Source organism: Neomonachus schauinslandi, chromosome 7, assembly GCF_002201575.2.
Source record: "Neomonachus schauinslandi chromosome 7, ASM220157v2, whole genome shotgun sequence".
In the NCBI taxonomy this organism is placed as follows: domain Eukaryota; kingdom Metazoa; phylum Chordata; class Mammalia; order Carnivora; family Phocidae; genus Neomonachus; species Neomonachus schauinslandi.
Genome location: NC_058409.1, coordinates 4,842,335 through 4,865,466, shown reverse-complemented (window position 1 = coordinate 4,865,466; position 23,132 = coordinate 4,842,335). Strand labels below are relative to the sequence as shown.

The following is a 23,132-nucleotide window of genomic DNA, read 5'->3' as shown; positions in this document are numbered from 1 at the left end:
TCTGGGCCGCTCGCTCCAGAGCCCAGCACACGGCCAGAGTTTTCTGAGATCTGCCTCCCCAGGACCACTCCGTCCTGGTGCAGCCCTTTTCCAGCCCTCCTCTCTGCCCCTCTCCCCGGGGGGTGTCCTCAGAGCCCAACAACCTCTGCTCTGGCCCTGTAGCCCAGGCCCCCGTGGGACCTGAGAACGCATGTGGCGGGCTGCCTTCTGGAAATGGGCAGAGACAAGGTGAGAGCAAAACGCAGATCAATATTTCAATAAATCATCCTGCTGCAGTGGCAAAATCACTCTGGTTGCCAGAGGGGCTGGGCGGCTGGGCCGAACCATAGGCATCTCTGGGAGGAAGAAGGTGCTTGCTGGTTCCTCCGGGGCCAGTGGAGAAGGGCGTGTTGGGGCTGTCTGCCTGAGGACCTTTATTCCGGGGCTCTCAACCCGGTGACCTGGGGGATGTGTTTTGTTTTGTCCACATAACTGACTTTAAGTGGGGTCAACATTTACTAGGAGGTGGGCTTACTTTGGAAGACCCAGATTCGAAGATTGGCCCAAGAAATCCAATCTGGCCCCATTTCTGCATACCCACGGTAGCGGGGTGCTGGGTGCTGTCACCCTGACAACTGTGTAGGGGCCTCTGGCTTCGCTAGCATCTTCACTTACCACTGATCGACCCCCACCTTCTTTATCATGGCGAGGAAATATTTCTGCGTACCCTTACCCCTTTCTCAATGGGCAACACAAAAGGTAGATTTGTTTTTCTCATAACCAACCTGCCTCACCCCTGTCGGCGTTTGGGGGTTCAACACCCTCCCAGTACTTCCCACAAGCCCACCTCCTGAGCACTCTGGCCTCTCCCCCCAACCCCCACTCGCTCTCAGCCTCTTTCAGCCTGGCTCCTGCCTTCGATTCTGTCCTTGACCTCGTGGTCCTTTTCCTGCTCTCTGGCCCTGAAACAGGTGTATCCTTCTGGCTGGACTTTGGACTCCTCCTCAAAGATGTGGCCAGAGCTCTTCTCCCACTGGTGTGGGGCACACCAGCTGGACCCCGGAGACCAGCCACTGCCCTTGACTGGGGTTCCCGTGGTTTCCCCAAGGAAGAAGTGCGTTGCTCAAGACTCTCGTAGCAAGTGACGATAACACAACTCAAACTGACCTTGATGGGAGAGGTTGCCTGACACACATGAATGAGATGCGTCTCTGGGACAGGCAGCCTCTAGGAGGTTGACCCCACCTCTTGGTTTTCACAGCCTGGCATAGTCCCCTCCCCTTGAGCGTGGGCGGGACCGAGATTCCCTTCTGAAGTAGACTATGTAGCCCACCAGGGCCTTGGAGGGAACCAGACTAGAATTAGCCCAACCCGTGGAACCCTAAGGACCCTGAGGGCAGGCCAGCCCATCACGGGCAATGACCTCCTGACATGTGGGCTGGTAGACATAGCCCTGGAGGAAACAGAGCTCCTTCTATGGGAGGTGGCCCAGCAAGGCTGCTCAGCTGCTCTGTGGGCTTGGTGAGTGGGGAGGTCGCACTCCAGTGGGGGCTCTGTGGCCATCCTAGATCGAGTGCCCATTGGTGGTCTGGTGATCTCCCTCTGATCTAGACTCGGGCTGGCAATCTTCAGCTCAGTGGCTACGAACACAGGCCCCAAATTCTAACACCAACTCACATCCGCCCACAAGAGTCTTTTCCTTCTCCTTCCACCCAGAGCTAATTCCCTAGAAAGGGGGTCCTCCCACCTGATGCCTTCTTCGGAGCTGCGACCTCTCTGGTTTTCTGGAGGCAGCTCCACCTGGCAGGGACTCGGGCTGACCTGCAGGCGTCTGGCTTAGATGGGACACAGACGGAACACTCCCTTCGTCCGGGCAGCGAAGGTTGTGCTACGGCCTTACGGCAACAGATATTTATTTCTTGCTCCTGTTACGTGTTTGGCATCTCTGTCGCTCAGCGCCTGGGTGAGAGAGCAGCTACCATCTCGACATTGCTGGGAGCGAGGAGCGATCTCTGCAGGTCTCCTGTGGGCGGTTAAATACTCCAACCGGGAAGAGGCATTGGTCCCTTTTGCTCACAGCTCACTGGCCAGAGGTAGTCACACTCTCTTCCCGGTCCTGATTGGGGTGGTCACACACCTCCCTTTCCCTGCTGCAGCTTCCCCTGGGCTGTCCATCTCTGTGCCTGTGTCCGGGTCCTGGTCATCACACCTCTCATTCCAGTCTGTGACTTCCTTCATTGGGACTCACTATGTCTCGTTATAATGAGCACTCTTCTCTCCCAGGTGCCTTGTGCTCGGGACTTGGGAATTGGTGCGCCATCTTGTAAGTCATTGACTTGGATAATGCATGAGAACCCTGGCAGTAAGCGGTCCGCCCTGGCCTTGAATCATTCTTCCTTCTTCTGGAACAGCCTGGCTTCCCAGCAATACCCTCTATCTACTCTTCACTACTTCTATACGTAAAGGAATATGTGGCTATACTTGATGGATGTATTTGTGCCAGGGAAGAAGCAGAACACATGCATACATGTGTACTAGGGAATACATATCTCTACTTTATGGACAGAGGGATCCTGAAAGAGAAGAAGCACAAGCTCAGGACTCTTTGCATGGAGGGAGCTCTTTGGTGGTGGGAGTTCGTAGTGAGAGGAGCATACACACTGCCTGGTGTGAGGACAGCAGCGAGAAGAGGGAAGTGTGCCACATAGGGGAGCCTTGCTGTGGGGACAATATGGCATATGTTTTGTTTGGGGAGGCAGTCTAGGGCAGGGCGTTGAATCTAGACTTCGGTTTTAGGCTTCCCAGTTGTGTGGCTAAGGGCAAGTTACTTGACCTCTCTGGGCCTCATTTTCCTGCCTCTCAGGGTGGTTGTGAGGACTGAATGAGAGAGGGAATGCCAACACCATGGTGCAGAGCGGGCTGCCGTGCTGCCCATCCCACAGCCAGCCCTGCTCTCGGGTATGCGTCATGATACAAATGGAACGTGGGGCTTCCAGTGGCTTCCCATCTGTGATTCCTGAGAGGATTATCGCTATGCCCCTGTTCTGTATGTGGGTCCTCTGCTCTATCTGCTGCAGTTTTTCTCCTCCATGGTGTTTGTGCTGTTGTCTGCAAGACCTTCAAACAGGGAGAAACAGGGCTCCCGTCCCCTTCTCTGGGCTTGCCCGCCACATTGGGAGTTCCGTCTCCCCTGCCCGGGACCCTGCCTGAACTGTGAGCTCTTCAGCATGAGGTCCGCGTTGCATTTGCCTCCTGCCCAGGGCCGCACAGAATAAGCCTGATAGACCACCGCAGGGGCCCCTGGAAGTGGGCTAGGCGGGATGGACTGTGTGAGGCCTCGGATGGCCTCGGAGCTTGGCTTCCACGTCTCATCTGAGAAGTGGGCCATGGCTTCGTGTGGACACTCACACAGGTGTGTGTGCCTGGGGAGCCTTCCCTCCACTCAGAAGAGTGAGCCAAGTGGGAGGAGGGTCCTGAGGGGGACCAGACTCAGCACCATGTGGACCAGGGCCCCAGCAGAGGGGGTCTGTGAGCACTACAGCTTGCTCAGCTCCCGTCCAGTCAGCCCGACGCTAACCCCTCACTTCCGTCTCTCCTGACCCCCCTCCCTCCCGCAGTCCATGAACCTCATTGAGATCGGGAACCCCTCTCAGAGCCTGGAGAACGTCTGCCGCTGGGCTTACCTCCAGCAGAAGCCAGACACAGGTCACGATGAGTACCACGATCACGCCATCTTCCTCACGCGGCAGGACTTCGGGCCTTCGGGCATGCAAGGTGAGCCTCAGCTCTGCAGGGGCACAGAAAGGAGGGAGGCTGGGCATGAGCCACTGGCCCTTGCAAGGGTCCCCGGCAGCCTTGGTCCAGACTGGGGAGGGTGTCAGGGCAGAGAGAGTATGTGGCCGCCTTAGCCGGTGAGGGGCTGCGTAAGTACTAGTGACCTCCCGGCTCATCGAAGACCACTGGGGCCTCTGCCATTTCCCCCAGGAAACTGCATCCCTCGGGGGGACAGCAAAGGTCAAAGGTGGTGAAATGGGTAGAGCCTGGGGCTGGCAGCCCCAAGACCAGATGGGATCCAAGGCAGAGTTGTTTGCTTCCCCCCATCTTTAAAAACCAAATTTGAATAAATTTTCCATCTTTAGAAGTTAAAGGATTTCAGTTAAAAATTCAAACTGTATAAAACTGACGGCTCTAAAAGGAGAAATTGACAAGGCCTACAATTATAATTGAAGATTTTAACATATTCTTAGTAAATGATAGAACAACAGATAAGAACATTGGTAAGGATACAGAAGACTTGAATGAAGAAACGACCTAATGAATTACAGAATACTACACCAAACAACTGAGGAATACACACTCTTGATGAGTGCAACACGAAACCATATGGAAGCAGACTAGACGGGGCCATAGGGAAATCTCAACAAAATACAGAAGATCGAAACCACACACTGGAAAAGAAAGATAACTCAAAAAACTGTGAATGCTTGAAAATTAAACAGTATACTCATCAGTAATCTGTGGTTCAAAGAAGTAACAGTAGAAATTAGAATATATTTTTAAACAAAATGATAATGACAATACTACATATCAAAACTTGTGGCTGTAGCTAATATAATGATTAAATTGTATTTATAACCGTATCAGTTTACCAGTCAACCACATCAACCAAAATGGCTAAACCGGATCAACCAATCAACCAAAAGGGCTGGAGAGTCAGTCATAGAAACTTCTATCTCAAGAAATTCAAAAAAGAACAGCTAACTAAACTCAACAAAAGTGAAAGGAAGGAAATTATAAATGTAAGAGCAGGATTGTTGAAATGGAAAACAGTTGTAAAGAAAATCAGTAAAATCAAAATTTGGTTCTTTGAAAAACACGAATTAGAACTGGAATGCCCCCAGCCATGCTAGTTTAAAAAAAGAAAGGAAGAAAATACAGATTTACTAAGATTAGGAATATAAAAGGGATATAATTACAAATCTTACTTTAAAAAAGGTAATAAGATAATGAGAAGGTATTTTGAACATCATTATGTTGATAAATTTAGATGAAAGCTATAAATTCTTTGACAAAACATAAAATCTGGGGAAACAAAGGATCTGAGTAATCTCATATCAACTAAAGATACTGACTTTATGATTAAAAGCCTCCCCTTCAAAGTAAACTCCAGAACTTGATCACTTCACCAGAGAATTTTGCCTAATTTTTAAGGAAGAATAATATCAATCATACACAATCTCTCACAGAATGGAAAGAGAGGAACATTTTTCCAACTGATTTTATGAGACCTGCTAACATTAATACCAAAATCTGAGATGGACATTACAAAAACAAAGTTATAGGCCAATCTCTCCCATGAGTATATATACAAAATCCCAAATAAAATGTTAGCAAATCAAATCCAGTGCTATGCATAAAAAGCACTATAAGACAATGAATTTGGGCTTATCCTAGGAATGCAAGGTTTAACGTATGAAAATCAATCATTGTAATTCGCCAAATTAATAGAACAAAGGAGAAAAGCTCGTGGAATCATCTCAATTGATCAAGAAAAAGTATTTGACAAAAATTAATATCCATTTATGATCAAATGTCTTATTGAACTAGGAATAGAAGAAAATGTTCTAAATGTAATAAAGGATACTTACCAGGAAAAAAAAAAAAAAGCTCTAGCAAACATCATATATACTGGTGAAATGTTGAAAGGATTTCCTCTAGACCTGAGAATGGGTCAAGAATACTTGCTATCACCACTTCAATTCAACATTGTAGCGGAGGTCCCAGCCAGTGAAATAAGGCAAGAAAAAAATAAAAATAAAGGTCAGAAAGGAAGAAATCAAACTCTCATTTGAAAATAATATGCTGTGTACATAGAAAACCCAAAAGAATCTACAAATAAGTCATTAGCATTATTGAATAATTTCCTGCATATAATGTCAATATATAAAAATCAATTGAATTTCTTTATTCTAACAGCAAAAAATTAAAATTTGAAAACTAGTACCACTTAGAATAATAAAAGGATAAAAAATAGCAAACACCTAGGAATAAGTTTAACAAAAGGTATCCAAGATCTAGACCCCAAAACTGTAAAACACACTTACAGAAGTTATAAAAGACAAAATCAATGAAGTGGTGTGCCATGCTAATGGATAGGGAGACTCGCTATTGTAAAGAAATCAATTTTCTCCAAACTGACCTGCAAGAGAATGCAAGTGCACTCCAGAACAAGTTCAGATCCAGCAGAATAGTTGGAGATATCGACAAGTTGATTCTAATATTCATCCAGAAATTCAGTGGGCCAAGAGCAGTCAAGAACAATTGGAGAAGATGAGCAAAGTATTCAACGCTCCCAGAAATACAGTAGTTGAAGAGTGTATTTTGATGCAAGGGTTGACAAATGAATCATGAGAACACAGAGTCCAGGCTTGAACACACCCATGGATGGATGCTTGATTTATTGTGAAGTGGAGGGGAAAGATGGTCTTTTCAACAAATGGTTGAAATGGTCAAATGGTCAGATCAGGCAAATAACCAAATTGGGGCAAAAAATGAAGCTTGACACCCTCCTTTTTTAATTTAGTTTTTTCATTGAGATATAATTGACATATGTCATTATATTAGTTTCAGGTGTGCAACATAATGATAGGATATATTGTGAAATGATCACCACAAGTCTAGTTAATATCCATCACCACACATTGTTACAAGGTTTTTTTCTTGTGCTTAGAACTTTTAAGATCTACTCTCTTAGTAACTTTGAAATACACAATACAGTATTATGAACTACTGTTTCCATGCTGTACATTACATCCTCAGATCTTATAACTAGAGGTTTGTACCTTTTGACCCCCTTCCCTCATTTTGCCCACCCCCTACCCACTGCTTCTGTATCTATGAGTTTGGCTTTATTTATTTATTTTTGGATTCCACACATAAGTGAGATCACAGGGTGTTTGTCGTTCTCTGCCTGACTTATTTCAATTAGCATAATGCCCTCAAGTTCCGTCCATGTTGTTGTGAATGGCAGAATTTCCTTTTTATGGCTGAATAATATTCCAGTGTGTGTATACACAACATCTTCTTTATCCATTCATCCACTGATGGACACTTAGGTTGTTTCCACGTCTTGGCTATCATAAATAATGCTGCAATGAACATGGGGGCTGTAGATGGCTTTTTGAGTTAGTGCTTGTGTTTCCTTCAGATAAATATATAAATACCCCAAAGTAGAATTTCTGGATCATAGTTCTATAGTTAAAGATAGTTCTGTTTTTAAATTTTTTGAGGAACCTCCATACTGTTTTCCACAGTGGCTGCACCAATTTACATTCCCACCAACAATGCACAAGGGTCCCAGTTCCATACCAACACTTGTTATTTCTTAGTCTTTTTGATACTAGCCATTCTAACAGGTGTGGAGTATACCTCATTGCGTTTTTGACTTGCATTTCCTTGATGGTGAGTGATGTTGAGCATCTTTTCATGTACCTGTTGGCCATCTGGATGTCTTCTTTGGAAAAATGTCTATTCAGGTCCTCTACCAATTTTTAAATTATGTTGTTTGTTTGTTTTTGCTATTGAGTTGTTTGAGTTCCTTATATATTTTGAATATTAACCCCTTATCAGATATACAATTTGCGAATATTTCCTCCTATTTTGAGAGAGGATGTCATGACTGGAGGCAGCAAGAAGGGGCTTCTGCGGTGCTGATACAATTATATTTCTTAACTGGGGAGACAGCTACACAGGTGTGATCCTTTTGTGATGATTCACTTGTTGTATCCTATGACTTGTGCATTTTTATGGATGTATATCATACTTCAAAAGAAAGAGCTTTAAAAAACCATATAAACTATATATTCAGAAGAGTGGACCCATTTTACCCCATTCCCATTTTCTACAGATAGTCATTTTTATTAGTTTCTGGTTGATCATTCTAGTGATCCTTTTTATAAAAATGAGTATACTTATATAATGTACATGCTCATTACACCCACCACTTCCTTCCATGAATTTTTATACCTACTGCCCTGCATCTTCCTCCACTCTTTTGACCTTTGGCTTCTCTCTGCTGCCCACTTGCTCATATCTGCATAACTAGGGAGACTTCCTGAGTGACCCTGACCAGAGGCCAGATCAGTTTATGTTAACAAGACATTTCTCTGGCACTGCAGCTGCCCCCTTTGCCACACAGATTGGCACCACAGTAGGATTCAGGTGGGAACACAGAGTGGGACTCCTGATCCCACCGAGCTCAGAGTAAGGTGTTGGTGTCTCTTCACTTGGAGGGGCTTCTAGCTCCCTGTCATAGCAGGAAGCCAGGTGACAGTGCACTCTGTCGGCACTTTTGTCCAGGTGAGAGCTCTAATGGGGAGCAGAACTGTTCCATAGGGAGAGAAACCGCCGTAATGTCTATAGCAAGTGACCTCCTCCCCTGTTTCGAACTGTGAAAGCACAGCTAAGGATGGCCAGACATTTTTTTTTTTAAACTTACACCATGGAAAAAAAAGTCAGACCAAGATGCAAAACAGAATCAGAGAACTGACTCTAGAGGAGACGGAGATAATTTAGAGACTGGAGAAGAACTTTTTTAAAAAAGTAATACTTCCCAGAATGTTTGAGAAGATACATCCCATAAACCCGGCACGGGTTGCTAGGAAGAATTAGAGAACAGCAAAGAATCTTTATGAAACTAAAGATATAATGGGTAAAATAGAAAATTCAGAAGCTGAAATAAAAAGTCAAGGGCAGGGGCTCCTGGGTGGCTCAGTTGGTTAGGTGTCCAACTCTTGATTTCAGCTCAGGTCACGATCTTAGGGTCATGATCTCAGGGTCGTGAGATCGAGCCCTGCTTCGGGCTCTGCGCTCATTGTGGAGTCTGCTTGCGATTCTCTCTCTCCCTCTCCTTTTGCTCCTTCCCCGGCTTGTGCATGCTCTCTAAATAAATAAATAAAAGTAAAATCTTAAAAAAGGTCAAGGGCATCCAAAAAGATTAAAATAAGAGAACGAAGACATAGAGGCGCAACCCAAGAGGTACAATATCTATCTAATAAGATTTCCAGAAACAAAAGAGCAATAGCAAAATTAAATAAGCTGGAAGGCCATAAAGAAAAACATAAAGATACTTTGGCAAACCTTCAGATCATAAAGACCCAGTAATACGCTAGGTAGTGTGAATAGGCATATGCAGGCTTTGCATACAATGAACAAAGAGAAGATCTCAAAGTTTGGCTCTGGGACACTGATTCCAGAACAATCATCTTAAAATCTGCAGAGCAAAAAATACTTTAAGATACAGATTTGCCTGGGTGCCTGGGTGGCTCGGTTGGTTAAGCGACTGCCTTCGGCTCAGGTCATGATCCTGGAGTCCTGGGATCAAGTCCCGTATTGGGCTCCCTGCTCGGCGGGGAGTCTGCTTCTCCCTCTGACCCTCCCCCCTCTCATGCTATCTCTCTCTCTCTTTCTCATTCTCTCTCTCAAATAAATAAATTAAATCTTTTTAAAAAAAGATACAGATTTTCCTGTTTATTACAAGGGGAAAAAGACAGTGGTTCGATTACGATGATTTTACAAACAAGTCTAACACCAGCACACCCCGGGTCACCAGGCCCTTCTTCTTTTCTTCTCTACTCTTTCCTTTGAATAAATTGCCTTGGAATCTCCCCGTGGGGACTCCGAGGAGTGAGGCTATGTCGGGGTTCCGAGGGCGGAGGCTCCTTGCTTGGTGGGCCTCTAGGTGGTGTCTTAGGAGACCTCCCCCTGCCACCCCCCCCCCCCCACAGCTCTGTACGCACTTCGCACTTCTTTATCTTATCCAGGGGCAAGTGGCTAGGCCCCATTCCCTGGTTTTCCTCAGTAGTAGGTGCGGTCTCAGGGTCATGCCCCCCTCCACCCTCCCCCTCCTCACCCATGGGAATGCTGTCCTCTAAGGCTGGAGACATCTGAAGAACAACCCCACCCTCTGATCAGATTCAGCCCACCCAGAGGATTCAGTTGTTCCACAGGCCGACCACGTGCAGGCCTTCTCGCCCCCCTGCTTGAGCTGTTCTAGCTCATTCCTGAGTCCTCCCCTTGACCCCTGTGTGTCTCTATTTCCTGACTGCTTCTTTGGGCCGCACAGTGTAACTGGGTTGGCAAAACACACTGTGTCCCCTCACTATTACCTGTGAATTCAGTGGCTCTTTCTAAGCCACTTGAGTGGGGATGGGGCTGGGCTGGCTGAGGGCAGGGGGGTCCTTGGGCATCTATGTCAGGGGGATGTGGCCTCCCACAGCCGCCCCTCCCCACTCCTGCTCCCCACCCTCCGCCTCTGGGGGCACCTTGCCTGGTCCGGCTTCTTCCCCACAGACCCCTGGAAGAGGGGGACCCTTCAGGAGGAACATGGCTCAGACTCTCCTCAGCCAGAGTATAGGTTCACTGGCTGAGAGCTCAGAGGGCCTTGTTGTCTGCAGCTGGCCTACCCCTCAGTCCTCTCGGCCGGTCCTGGCTGCATGACAGCAGGGCAGTGTGGCCTGCTGGCTCTCGTCCCTGGGCTCTGCCCTCGAGCCGCGTCGGGGGTCCTCCCTCACTGCTCCCTGCGTGTGCTTTGGAAATGGGCCTAGCTGTACCCGGGAGACTGGCCCCGGCTGCAGTGTGGACAGTGACGGGCATGGCCGAGGCCGGCTGCCTGGGGTGCATGTCACCTGAGCTGTGTCAGCATGGGGCAGCTGGTTTGGCTCCTCTGCTCTGGGGATGGTGGGGGGCACTGGGGCCAGGGCATCCCCCTGACTCAGGCCCGGAGCTAGAGCCGCCCTTTGTCTCCTCCCAGGCTATGCTCCTGTCACTGGGATGTGCCACCCCGTCCGCAGCTGCACTCTGAACCACGAGGATGGCTTCTCCTCAGCATTCGTGGTGGCCCACGAGACCGGCCACGTGTAAGTGGCCTCGCTGTCCCTGTCGCGTGGGGCAGATCGGGGCCCTCTGTGCCCTGGGGAGGGCAGGGAGGGGACACGCCCTGTGTGAAAAGCACCTGGGAAGTAAAGTTCTGAGCCCAGCACTGCACAAGGCAGGCCTAAGGTCCACATTGTGCTAAGGGAACAAATCAAGGGGCCACGCGCGTACTGGGGGCCTCCCGGGCATTATGCCACGCAAGCCCCTGGGCGGGGGCCTCCTTACCCCATTTTACACACCAATAACTGGGGCTCTGAGGGAGCCCTGCCCGGAATTAGAGAGCCGGAGGCGGGGAAGCCACAGCTCCACGCAGGTGTGCAGCCCCCAGGCCCCCCCCCCGAATTTGGGGCAAACTCCGCAGGGCCGCTGGGCGGGTGCAGGGATTTGAGCCCACACCGCTGAGTATGTGGAGGCTCCAGCGGAGGCTGCCCCGGCCCCCGCTGCCTGCTCCCGAAACAGCGCCCCCTGGCGGGCAGGATGTCGAGGGGCGGCCTCCGGACACCGTCTCCCCCGCGCCCCTGGCTTTAAGAACCGAGCTGGCGGAAAACCTGGCTCAGGGCAGACCAGCGAAAGCCCCGGGGAGCCGCTGGGGGAGGCTGGGGCGGCGCCCCGGCCGCCAGGTCAGCGCGGCTGCCTTGCTCCGCCCCGCACAGGCTGGGCATGGAGCACGACGGGCAGGGCAACCGCTGTGGCGACGAGGTGCGGCTGGGCAGCATCATGGCGCCCCTGGTGCAGGCCGCCTTCCACCGCTTCCACTGGTCCCGCTGCAGCCAGCAGGAGCTGAGCCGCTACCTGCAGTGAGTACCCCCGGTGTGGGCAGGACGGCCCGCAGCCCTGGGCTCAGCTCCAGGAGGACGGATGCACCGCCCCTCCATGTGCCTGCGTCCCGCCCGAGGCCTCAGACTTCAGTCCTCCAGCCCGAGGTGCAGGGGAGGGAAGGCAGAGCGGCGCGGGTCAGTGTGCGCGTGGTGGGGGAGGTCCAGTTGTCGGGGGGCTCGGCCCTGAATGGAAAGTGGGCATAGCAGCTGCACCTTTAATGGGATGCCCGGGGAGCTTACGTCAAGGAAAAGAGATGCAGCAGGGAAACTGAGGCAGCACGGCTGAGGGCTGGAGGTGCAGACGGGCCCCCCACCATGGCTCCGGAAGGGGCCGCGGCTGCCGGCTGAAGGCTGCGTGTGGCGCCCCGTGTGTCCCCCCCAGCTCCTATGACTGCCTGCGGGACGACCCCTTTGCGCACGACTGGCCGGCGCTGCCCCAGCTCCCGGGGCTGCACTACTCCATGAACGAGCAGTGCCGCTTCGACTTCGGCCTGGGCTACATGATGTGCACGGCGGTGAGTGTCCGAGCACCCCTGGGTGCCCCTGCCCGTCTGGCTGGCTTCTCAGGAGGTGAAGGCTGTTGGGTGGCTCCTGAGGGCGGGGCGGAGCAGGCCTCCAGAGCGGCAGTCTCTCCCTCTGCACCCGCTGGCTCCCTCCCGCTCCGCACCCGGTGCCCACCTGGCCAGACCAGACGTGGTCCTGGTGACGAGACCTGTGGCCAGGGGACTGCAAGGGATGGCGGGCGGGGTGCTGGTGAGCCCCTGTGTTGCCTGCAGTGTTCCGGAGGGCTTCCCTGAGAAAGAAGTGAGGTGTCAAGGCTAAGTGAGAGGAGAGGACATTCTAGAAGGCAGGAATCACATGTGCAAAGGCCCAGAGGTGAGGGCACATAGCATTCAGAGGAGCAACCAGTTGTCTCCAGGGTCTGGCGGCAGGGCAGAGCCAGCGGCAGGAACCCCACTCATCCGAGTGGACTGTGTCTGCTGCTCAGGGCCCACCCTGTCCAAGGCAGCGTGGCAAGAGCATTAGTGTCTGTTAGCATCTGACCTGATGCTCCTCTCAGCCGCAGGAAGGAAGCAAGCAAAGTATTCCCGTTTTACAGAGGAGGAAACTGAGCACTTAGGTGACATGCCTAAGGCCACAGAGCGAGCAAGTGGTGGACTCGGGGACTGATGCAGGTGGTCTAAGCTCTTGCGTGGCTGCCTAACGAGCTTGGTGGGCTTGATTCTCGTTGCAGCAGGGAGCTCTAGAAATGTTTCAAGAGGGGGGGCATAGCCAGGTCTGAGTTTCAGCTGGATCCCTCAGGGACATCCTGGAGCAAGGACAGCCAGCAGAAAGGCCAGAGAAGAGGTGACTGGGGTCCAGGAAACAGAGGCCAAGGCTGAAGCAAGAGAAGGGCAGAGGGGAGGACTTTAGGAGGCGGAGTCCTCCGCAGGGGGACAGTAGGTGCCCCGGGGGCCCTGCAGTGACAGCCCCTCCCCGCCACTCCTACTGGGGCCAAAGGGATGCCCACCCAGCCTTCCTGATAGCTGTCTGTCCAGGCTCCATGACAGGTGCAGGGGTCAGAGCCTGGAGGCTGGGGGGGTGCGGGGGCAGTTGCTGCGGGGGCAGGAAGCAGCCACGGCATGCCCGAGGTTGTCACAGCCGCAGAATCGCGCGGGGCTGTCCTGGGCAGCCACGCTGTGCCCGACTCCGCCCTGTCCGAGAGGACCCTGGGGGACAGGGCGGGCCCTGCACGGTCCCTGCAGTGGGAGGCCGCTGGGCGAGCTGCAGCGCTCTCCTGCAGTTCCGGACCTTCGACCCCTGCAAGCAGCTGTGGTGCAGCCACCCTGACAACCCGTACTTTTGCAAGACCAAGAAGGGGCCCCCCCTGGACGGGACCATGTGTGCACCTGGCAAGGTGAGTGGGGGCAGTGGGCGGGCAGTGTGATGCGCACAGGCCTCCAGGGACAGGCACTGCAGCACTTGTGTGGAGGGGCCGGGGGCCTCCTCGGGGGACCCTGCCTCCTTCCTAGTAACTCTTCACACCTGACCCTCCGGAGCTTCTGTCCCCTCTACTGCCAGCGCCCTAATTCTCTGCCGGAGCAAACCTGGTGTCCCCAAGCTCCTCTCCGTCTCTCCGTGCTTCAAGCACCGCCCCCCACCCCGGGGCTCGGGAATCCGCTCCTCTGAGAAGCAGCCTTCTGTACCCCCACGGACACGGTGGGTGACTGGGTCACTTGAAGGCCAGCATTGGGGGCCGCTGGCCACTGGGTCCCGAGGCTCAGCATCAGGCTTAGCCTCTCCATCCCTGGGGCCTCCGCGTGCGCCCCCTGGAGAGCACACTCGTCCCTTGAGGCAGCTCCGTGGCTGCTCCCGGCCCCTGCCAGCCACCCAGACCCACTTCCCACTGTCCAGCAACTTGACAAAAGACTGGCTTTTCTCACCGCGGCCTTTAGCCAAAAACTCTGGGCTTGATTCTCACAGGCTCAGATGAGATCACGTGCCCGCTCTTGGGCCAATCACCTGCTGGGGGCTGGCTTATGCAGATGAGCCTGAGCCTGGGTGACCGCGCAGCCCCGCAGACCTGGCAGTGTTGGGGTGGGGAGTGGGACGTGCACACCAGCTCGTGTGCCCCAATATCAGGCCTACGAAGGCTCCCAAGTCATCTGCGCCTGAGGTTCCTCCATGTAGGCCTTAAATTCTGGCTGATTTTAGTTCTTGGTACACCTTCTTAAAAATACAGATTTCCAGGCTCACCCCTGCAGGTTTGGGTTTGAGGTATGGATCAGGGATTGCGTTGGTTTTTGTTTTGTTTTTGTTTTTGTTTTGTTTTTTTTAATTATGGCAAAATTCACATGACCCAGTATTTGCCATTTTAACCACGTTACACAATTCAGCGGCTTTTTATCGCATGCAGTAAGGAGGTGCAATGTCCTGCAGTGTCTTGCAGCCGTTATTATGTAGTTGCAGAACTTCTTCATCACCCCAGAAGGAGACCCCATTAAACAGTGACTCCCCGTTCCCCTCCTGTCTCCAGCTCCTGGCAACTGCTAGTCTGCCTTCCGACTCTGTGGATTTGCCCATTCTGGGGTCCCAGGGAAGCAGGATCATACAGTATGTGGCCTTTTGTGTCTGGCTGCTTTCAGTGAAGGTTTTTAAGGTTCATCCATATGGTAGCATGCATCAGTGTTTTGTTCCTTTTTTTTTTTTTTAAAGATTTTATTTATTTATTTATTAGAGAGCGAGCGAGAGAGAAACAGCATGAGAGAGGAGAGGGTCAGAGGGAGAAGCAGGCTCCCTGCTGAGCTGGGAGCCCGATGTGGGACTCGATCCCAGGACCCTGGGATCATGACCTGAGCCGAAGGCAGTCGCCTAACCAACTGAGCCACCCAGGCGCCCTGTTTTGTTCCTTTTTATGGCTGAATAATATTCCACTGTAGAGCTAGACCACAATTTGTTTATCCGCTCATCCATGGGACATTTGGATTGTTTCCACCTTTTGGTATTTGTGAATAGTGCTGCTATGCACATTTGCCTACAGATTTTTGTTTGAAGATCTGGGAATTGGTATTTCTAAGGGTGCGCCCACGTGATTGAGCTGGGCCCCCGACTCCGTGAAGTGTTAGAAGTTGGAGGTGGGATGTTGTTAGTAATACGCCAGGGACCTCGTGAAGCCAGAACTGACCATGTAGCCCTCCTCCCCACAGGAGCTCGGTGGAGGGAACGGGGGCCTTGAAGCATTTGCCACAAGCCCCGTGATGAGCGCAGTAAACACTGAGCTGGGGGCTGAGACTAGCTCAGCATGGCTTCCTCCCCCACCTGCGTCCTCACTTTCTTCCATCCCACCCTGCACAGAGAGAAGGTGTGGATGGAGCAGGAAGCAGCCCCGCCCAGGCGTACCCGCCCAGGGTTGCAGGATGGCTTTTACCTGGCAGGAACCCCAGCCGCTGGGAGAAGGTGGGCCAGGGAATGCCTGCAATTCTGGCCAGTTGGCCCCCCTTCTCTTGTGGGGCAGAGGGGAGGGTCTAGTGAGGAAGGTGCACAGATGTAGCCAAAGTGCTTCTCCTCACAGAAACCACTGAGTTGGCCGTTGCCCTTCATTTGTTTTGGTGGTGGGATCCTTTGTTCATTTAGCCCAGTAAAGACAATTATATTTTATTTGTTAAAAAGACAGAGCTGTGCTGGATGTGTTGGGGGCAGAGCTGGGGCTGGGCTCAGCCTGTCTTGGTTTGCCAGAGCACAGGGCGAAAACTGACCCACATCAGGAATTCTTGGTGTGTGAGGCTGTGGGTGGAGGGGCAAAGGGAGAGGCAGGGGCTCCTCCTGGGGGCCTAGCAGACTCCTCTGCCTGTGTGCATTTGTATCTTTCAATATGCTACTCATTACTGCGTGCAATTTTGTATTTGGGAGGCAGCCCTCCCTTATCTTTCCCTTTCCTTCGAGAAAAGCCACAGGGGCAAGGAGAGAGGGGAGTGAGAAGGGAGCAGGAGGGCGTTGGCTGGGTTGGAGAAATACCAGGACATCTCAGGGACGAGGGCTGTGAAGAGTTCAGCTGTCCCTGTGGGGCCCCAGCCCCGAGCAGGGGGTGACAGAGCTCAGGCTCAGGACACAATGTGGCTGCCTGGGATCCTCACTGTGCACTGTCCAGCAGCTCACCCCAGCACATCGTCCCCTCTTGGCCTCCACAGCCAGATTGTGCCCCTGCTTACTCAGGTGGCACGTATCCACCTTTCCAGAGATAGAACAATCCGGATCTATACTCCACACACAGGGGTGACCTGGAGAGAGCATACAAAAGAACCACCCACCCTCCAGCTTTTGGTTTCACGGTTCCTTCATGGTCTGCCCTGGGTTTGGACACCATGGGGGCCGGGTAGGCGGGGGATGTCGGCAGCACCCTTGGGGTTCAGGGCCCCAGGCCCCAGCGAGATGAAGCAGAGGGGATCAGGGCGGTGAGCAGCCAGGACCAGTGGTGCGCGGCTCTCCCACGGAATCAAGAGGTGGGCTTGGCTGAGAGGGGAGAGGTGAGTGTGTTGCTCTCGGGCACAGAAGCGGGCAGTGGGCCTGCGCATCCGGCTGCCTGGCCACCTCAGGTCCACGTTCATTCATTCATTCACATCCACTGCATGTGTCGGCCCCCTCTGCCTCCTTCAGACCTCACCTTCGGTGGGGATCAACCACGAGCGGGAAGAGGCGGCCGAGACAGGCAGTGAGGACACGAGTGGCCTGTCGGGAAAGTCAGAGAGGCTTCCCTGTCGGTGACCCCCGCTGAAGGCCAGAAGGTAGGGGGAAGTGAGACGAGCAATCCAGGTGGGGGAGCATGCAGAGCAGGAGCCTGCTGAGGAAGGCCAGGGAGGGCAGATGAGATGGGGAAGGCTGGTGTTTTAAAATACAGCATATTAGGGCGCCTGGGTGGCTCAGTTGGTTAAGCGACTGCCTTCGGCTCAGGTCATGATCCTGGAGTCCCTGGATCGAGTCCCGCATCGGGCTCCCTGCTCGGCAGGGAGTCTGCTTCTCCCTCTGACCCTCCCCCCTCTCATGTGCTTGCTCTCTCTCATTCTCTCTCTCTCAAATAAATAAATAAATAAAATCTTTAAAAAAAAATAAAATAAAATACAGCATATTAATATAAAATTTGAGGCGGAGTAAGGCCAGCAGACCAGAAGATGATTGCCAGTGAGAAACTGGTTTGTTTCTCACAGATCCCAGAAGGAAAGGCTGCAGGGAGCCATGTAGGGAAGCACCAGGGTGGGCCAGGAGGCAAAGGATGGGGGCAAATGTGGTTTCTGTAGAAAGGAACAGGTGAGGCAGGGTAAGCAGGCTTCAGATTGGCCAGCGTGAATGGTGTCAGTGGGCTCTGGGCCAGAGCCCTTAGTTGTCTGGTACCTGCCCCTGGGGTGATTTGGGCAGGGGATGGTGGCCTTGAGTATGAGAGCCTGACAAGAGGCTGTGTTTGGATTGTAACCCCTGGAATGGCGGTTTGCATTTAAAAATCACGCAGGTGCAGGAGTTGTTTACTGTCTCTAGAAAGTGGCTAATCCTGGGAGGGGCAGTCCCTGTAGGGCCAGAATCCAGAAAACAAAAGACACAGCGACTCCACCTGGCTCCCTGCTTCTGTCCCGCCCTGTTGAGGGTGCTGGCAGCAGGCATGCCCTGGATACTCTGGAGCAGGGTCAGGCCCAGCACAGAGGGTGCCTCTGCCCTGCAGGCCAGGCCGGTGGGCTCACCTTGCCCTCCCTGCGTGAGCCAGGATCAGGGCAGAGGGCGGCATGCAGGCCCAGGGAGGGGGTCGAAGATGGCTCCTGCCTCATGTGTCTGTGGGCAGGAAAGAGTCCTCCATATGCTCTCACATTCGCATGCAGCATCTTGGGGAAGCGACACCCACCCTCAGTTTTCACGATTTCCGTTTCAGAGATGCGTGCCCCGTGGAAAGGCCCCGAGATGCTCCTGGGTCAAGCTTCCCGTTTCCCTGCAGAGCTGAGAATGGGCGGGCAGGCATAGTGACAGGGAAAGCCCAGGATCTGGGCCTGGGAGTTGGAGCCCTGGTCTCCTTCCTCACAAGGGACCTAGAGCCATCCTTTCTCCCTCTAGCAAGTCACCTAAGTGTCCAGCTCATTGGCCCTCACAGCTCAAGTTCCTGGCACGTGGTACCCACTCGGGACATGCTGGTGGGTGGAGGAAAGTTGAGGATGGCAGTGGTTCCGAAATGTTAAACACACACTTCCCTGAAAGAGAGCAGTCCTGCCTGGCAGGCTCTCAGAGCAACCCAGCAGAATTCCCAGCCCCTGCCCAGGTGCGTCAGCACTGTCCATGGTACTTAGCCCCCGAAGCAGCGCCGTCCGCTTGTCCTTGGGCTCAGAATTCACTCAGGACAAGCGACTTTGTGCTTTTAAATGTTCAAGCCTCTCTCTCCATTGCATGAAATATTTGTGGGCATTTAAACGTATGTTCATAGAGCATTTTAAGAATGTTAAACATGTTTTTTTTTAAATAATGGCACTGAGGTATCGGAGTATGCAATTGTTCATTTGGGGTAATGTTAAATGCTCACAGTCATCCAGGAGGAAATAAACCAAAATATTGGAAGGATGGCTTCTGAGCGGTGGAATGAAGGGTGATTTTCCCTTCCTTCTGCCTTGCTTCGTGTTTTCTACGATGCATGAATATTGTCTCTGTGCATTTGGAACTGAAGCTGTGGAGGAGGTGGTCACACTGTGGGCCTGTGGGATGTTCTGAGTTGTCCTGGGCCCAGCTGCCTATTTCCAGACTTGGGCCCGATCTGTCCAACAGGGACAAGGGGACCACTCTGTGGCCTCCTCCATCCTCCTGGTCCTTGGTCCCCTCGACCAGCAGTGGCTGAGAGGTTGGGTCCCAGTCTCAGCCTTCAGAGATGCCAGGAGCGCTTACTCCCTCTGTGTCCTAGTCAGCTCGGGCTGTTGTCACAGAAATGCCAGAGACTGGGGGCTTAAATAGCAGATCTGTATTTCTCACAGTTCTGGAGGCTGGAGTCTGAGATCAGGGTGCCAGCATGGTTGGGTTCTGGTGGGGGTTGCCGAATCGTCTTTCTCATGTCTTCTTAGAAAGGCACTAGTCTTATAAGGGTCTTTACCCTCATGACCCATTCACCTCCCAAAGGCCCCCACCTTCTAATACCATCACATTGGTGCTTTGGGCTTTCACCTATGAATTTGCGGAGGACACAGACATTCATTCCACAGCATCCCCTTACCTGGGCCCTCTTCCTTGTCTGCCAGTGCACCCCCCCCCCCCCCCCCCCCCCCCCGCTCGGGGGCCACCAGCCAGCATTTCTGTGGGCTCTTCTCTTCCCTTCCGTGGTTGAGTGAGGGGCACTTTGGGGTGAGAGAGGGGTAACCATGACCTGGAAGGACATGACCAGCATCACCTGTGGCCTGCAGCCAGGCCGGCCTGACCCCAGGCTCTCGAACCGTGTGCCAGCCTTATGATGGTGAAGCCATTGACCCAGAGCATAGAAGGGGGAATCCAGAGGGTCGCAGCCTCTGTCATACCTCACAAGGGCTCACACTGGCGTGAAGGCAGGTCTGGGAGTCCTTCGGTGGGTTAAGAAGGGCGAGAGGCCTGTCAGGAAGGGAGGGTGGGAGGGAGGAAGGAGTGAGGTAGCCTCCCGAACAGAGATGTGCACAGAGGTAGGGAGGCAGGGAAGGGCCCGTCTGAGAGGTGAGACCCAGGAGGGACACCAGGCAGTGACTTGGGCATGGAGACGGCAGCTGCAGCCGTCTTCCTGGGGAGCTCTGGCAGGATCACCACCTGGGGGGAGAACGAGGCATCACACAGCAATACGGCCACAATATGGGGCTTGGCAGGCCCCCACCCAAAGCTCTGGGCCGGCACAACTCTGACGTTGTGCCCAACCTTGACCAGTGGTTGGCTGTGGCTGTCCCCAGGAAGGAGGCACGACTCTGGGCTGGGCAGCGCATGTGGGCTGTGGGCGTGTCCTGGAGTGGACTGGCAGCAAGAGCCTGGAGGGGGGTCTCTTCTGGCGTCCACCGCACTGGGTGTGGGGGAAGGAAGTAGAGTGATGATGGGCTTCCGGAGCAGAGGCATTCCCAGAGGCAGGGAGGGGAGACGGCTCGGTCGGTTCAGAGAGCAGTCAGTGGCCAGGTGCCTAGCATGAAGCAGGAGGGGCGAGTAGGAGCTGGTCATGCAGGGCCTTTGACGCCAGGCTGGAGAGCCCGTCTGAATCCTGCAGCATGGGAGCCTGCAGGCGGTTTTGAGAGAGGAGCAGAGGCGAATTTACCTTGAAGCTTAGGATGCCTGAGCTCCGGGGCCTCTCACTTCCGCCGGGCCCCGTTACGAGGCCCCAGGAGGGGCCTCGCCACGTGTTCACACGGTCGTGTGTTTTCATAACTTTTGCAAAAGTGAAGATCACTTCTCTTTGCACTCCCCCTTTCTCTTCAGTATGCTCTGTCACTGGCTTTAGAGTTGGCAATGGGTGCTTTGTGGCTTTGGCTAAGGAGAAATTGCATTTGAGGTCTATCTATTGGCTTGTTTACGTGGTCTCAGTATCTTTCATGTACAGCTAAGTTACCGTAGCTGTCCAGGTGCAGGAACAACGTCCAGAGACACTCCTCCCATCGCCTCGCCGACTCACTCAGGGTCACCGTGGAACATGTGCTGTGTGTGTGGCTCATTCTTCTCAGATCGCTGGACGAAAGGAGCTTCAGCTGGACCTGAGGTCACGACGGCTTCCATACTGGCGATAGTTTGTGTTTGCTTTTGGGGTCTGTCTTGCAGATGGGCTCCTTTAAACACAGATCCGACTTGGCTGTCTCTTTAAAAAGGCTAAGTGTAACCAGATGGTCTGCTTGTTAAAAAGCTGTCCACGCCTCACAACATATGTATTACAAAATATAAGGGGTGCTAAAATAAATTTTCAAAGACCAGGAGAGAAATCTGAGTGCAAATGGGATGCAGAAAGTTTATCCGAGATGTTGATGAAGCTTGAATGTGCCAGTTGCAGTTTTGAAAGGTTGTTCTGGAACGCTCCAATAAGATAAGGGAGAAATGACAGGCTTCTGATTTGGATAGATGGATAAAGGTACCTTCTTTTGTCATTTTCAAATTTATGTATTTTTAAAAATCCAGATAAAAATTAATAGAAAATGAAAGGGGAAAGGGAGTGAAGAAATCAGAAGTAACTCCGACTTCAGAAATTTAATTGTAACAAGAAAAGTTTCAGATCAAACCCAAAGCAGCCATTCATTAGGCGGAAGAGATACTATCACAGGGTTGTAACAGACAGGTTCTTGAAATGTTTGACAATCCACTTGATGAAGGGGAGTGAATCTGAGGAACACATGGGAGAAGCATTTAAACTTCTTTCTGACTTGACATGAAATGTTGGCAGCGTCAAAGGTAATCCGAAGCTCAGAATGTTGACAGTGTTGACAATCACAACGTCAACAGCAACAGTTACTGAGTGTTGGGTTTAAAATCAGGCTCTGACCAAGAAAACTTGAAATGCCCTGAAATCCACATCAGGAAACAAACTGGAGAGCAGTGTCTCCAGATTCGCTCCTCTAAATGTTCCCATGACACCACCAATAACTTCTCTACATTATCAATAATTTTGAAAAAGAAAATATGTCCCTCAACATGCTAGAGCCAGGGTTAACGAGCTGTCACACACAGACCAACGCCACCTGCCACCTGGTCCCCCCCACCTACCCAACATTACTAAGATGCGATTCACATTTAAAATTGCCCATTTGGGGGCGCCTGCGTGGCTCAGTCAGTTAAGCGTCTGACTTCAGAACAGGTCATGGTCTCAGGGTCCTGGGATCGAGCCCCGCGTCGGGCTCCTCACTCAGTGGGGAGTCTGCTTCTCCCTCTGCCCTTCCCCCCGCTTGTTCTCTCTCTTTCTCAAAAAAATAAATGACTTCTAAAAAATAAAATAAAGCAAAACTGCCCATTTTGAAGTGTACAATTTGGTGGCTTTCAGTATATGCACAGAGTTGTGCAACTATCACGGCAATCAAATTTTAGAACATTGTTGTCACCCCAGAAAGAAGCGCCGTCCCCATTAGCAGTCTCTGTGATTCATCCTCTCTCCTCAACCCCTGCCCCAGTCCTGAGCAATCACTAATCTACTTTCTGTCTCTGTAGATTTGCCTCTTCTGGACATTTCTTATCAATGGAATCATATAATATGTGTCCTTTGTGTCTGACTTTATTTGATTAGCATAATGTTCTCAAGATTCGTCCGTCTTGTAGCACATGTCAGTACTCCATCCCTTTGAGTGGCTGCATAATCATCCATCGTATGGAACGCTGTGTTCTACTTATCCATTTATCAGTTGATGGGCATCTGAATTGTTCCTACTTTTTAGCTGTTATGAGAAATGTTGCTGTGAGCATTCTTGTGCAAGTTATGGGTGGATGTGTCACTTTTCTTGGATATGTACCTAGGAGTGGAATTGCTAAATCTTATGGTAGCTCTGTTGCACATTTTGAGAAACTGCCAGACTGGTTCCCAAAGCAGCTGCACCTTTTTTACATTCCAACTAGCACTGCGTGAGGGTTCTGATTTCTCCACATCCTCCCCCAAACTTATCGTCTGTTTTTATTGTAACCATCCCAGGGGATGTGAAGTGTCATCTCGTGGTTTTGATTTGCAATTCCCTAGTGACCTATGATGTTGAGCATCTCCTCATCATGTGCTTAGTGGTGATTCATATATATATATATATATGTGTGTGTGTGTGTGTGTGTCTTGGGCGTAAATGTCTATCTATATCCTTTGTTAATTTTTTGAGTTATTTATCTTTTTATTACTGAGTTATCAGAGTTCTTTATATATACTGGATACAAGTCCCTTATCGGGGTTATCAGATACATGGTTTGCAAATACTTCCCCCCCCCCCCCCCCCCCCCCCCCCCCCCCCC

The 23,132-nt window shown here is 51.8% G+C and overlaps 1 protein-coding gene across 1 annotated transcript in view; it reads left to right on the top strand.

The window, feature by feature from the left end:
* The window catches only part of ADAMTS2 (ADAM metallopeptidase with thrombospondin type 1 motif 2), a 224,132-nt gene that overhangs the window by 166,176 nt on the left and 34,824 nt on the right, over positions 1-23,132 (top strand). Inside the window, exons 6-10 of the mRNA XM_044916657.1 lie at positions 3,597-3,753; positions 10,790-10,895; positions 11,565-11,708; positions 12,112-12,244; positions 13,513-13,626. Of these exons, the coding sequence (XP_044772592.1) occupies positions 3,597-3,753; positions 10,790-10,895; positions 11,565-11,708; positions 12,112-12,244; positions 13,513-13,626 (654 nt within the window). The remainder of the gene's footprint in view (positions 1-3,596; positions 3,754-10,789; positions 10,896-11,564; positions 11,709-12,111; positions 12,245-13,512; positions 13,627-23,132) is intronic.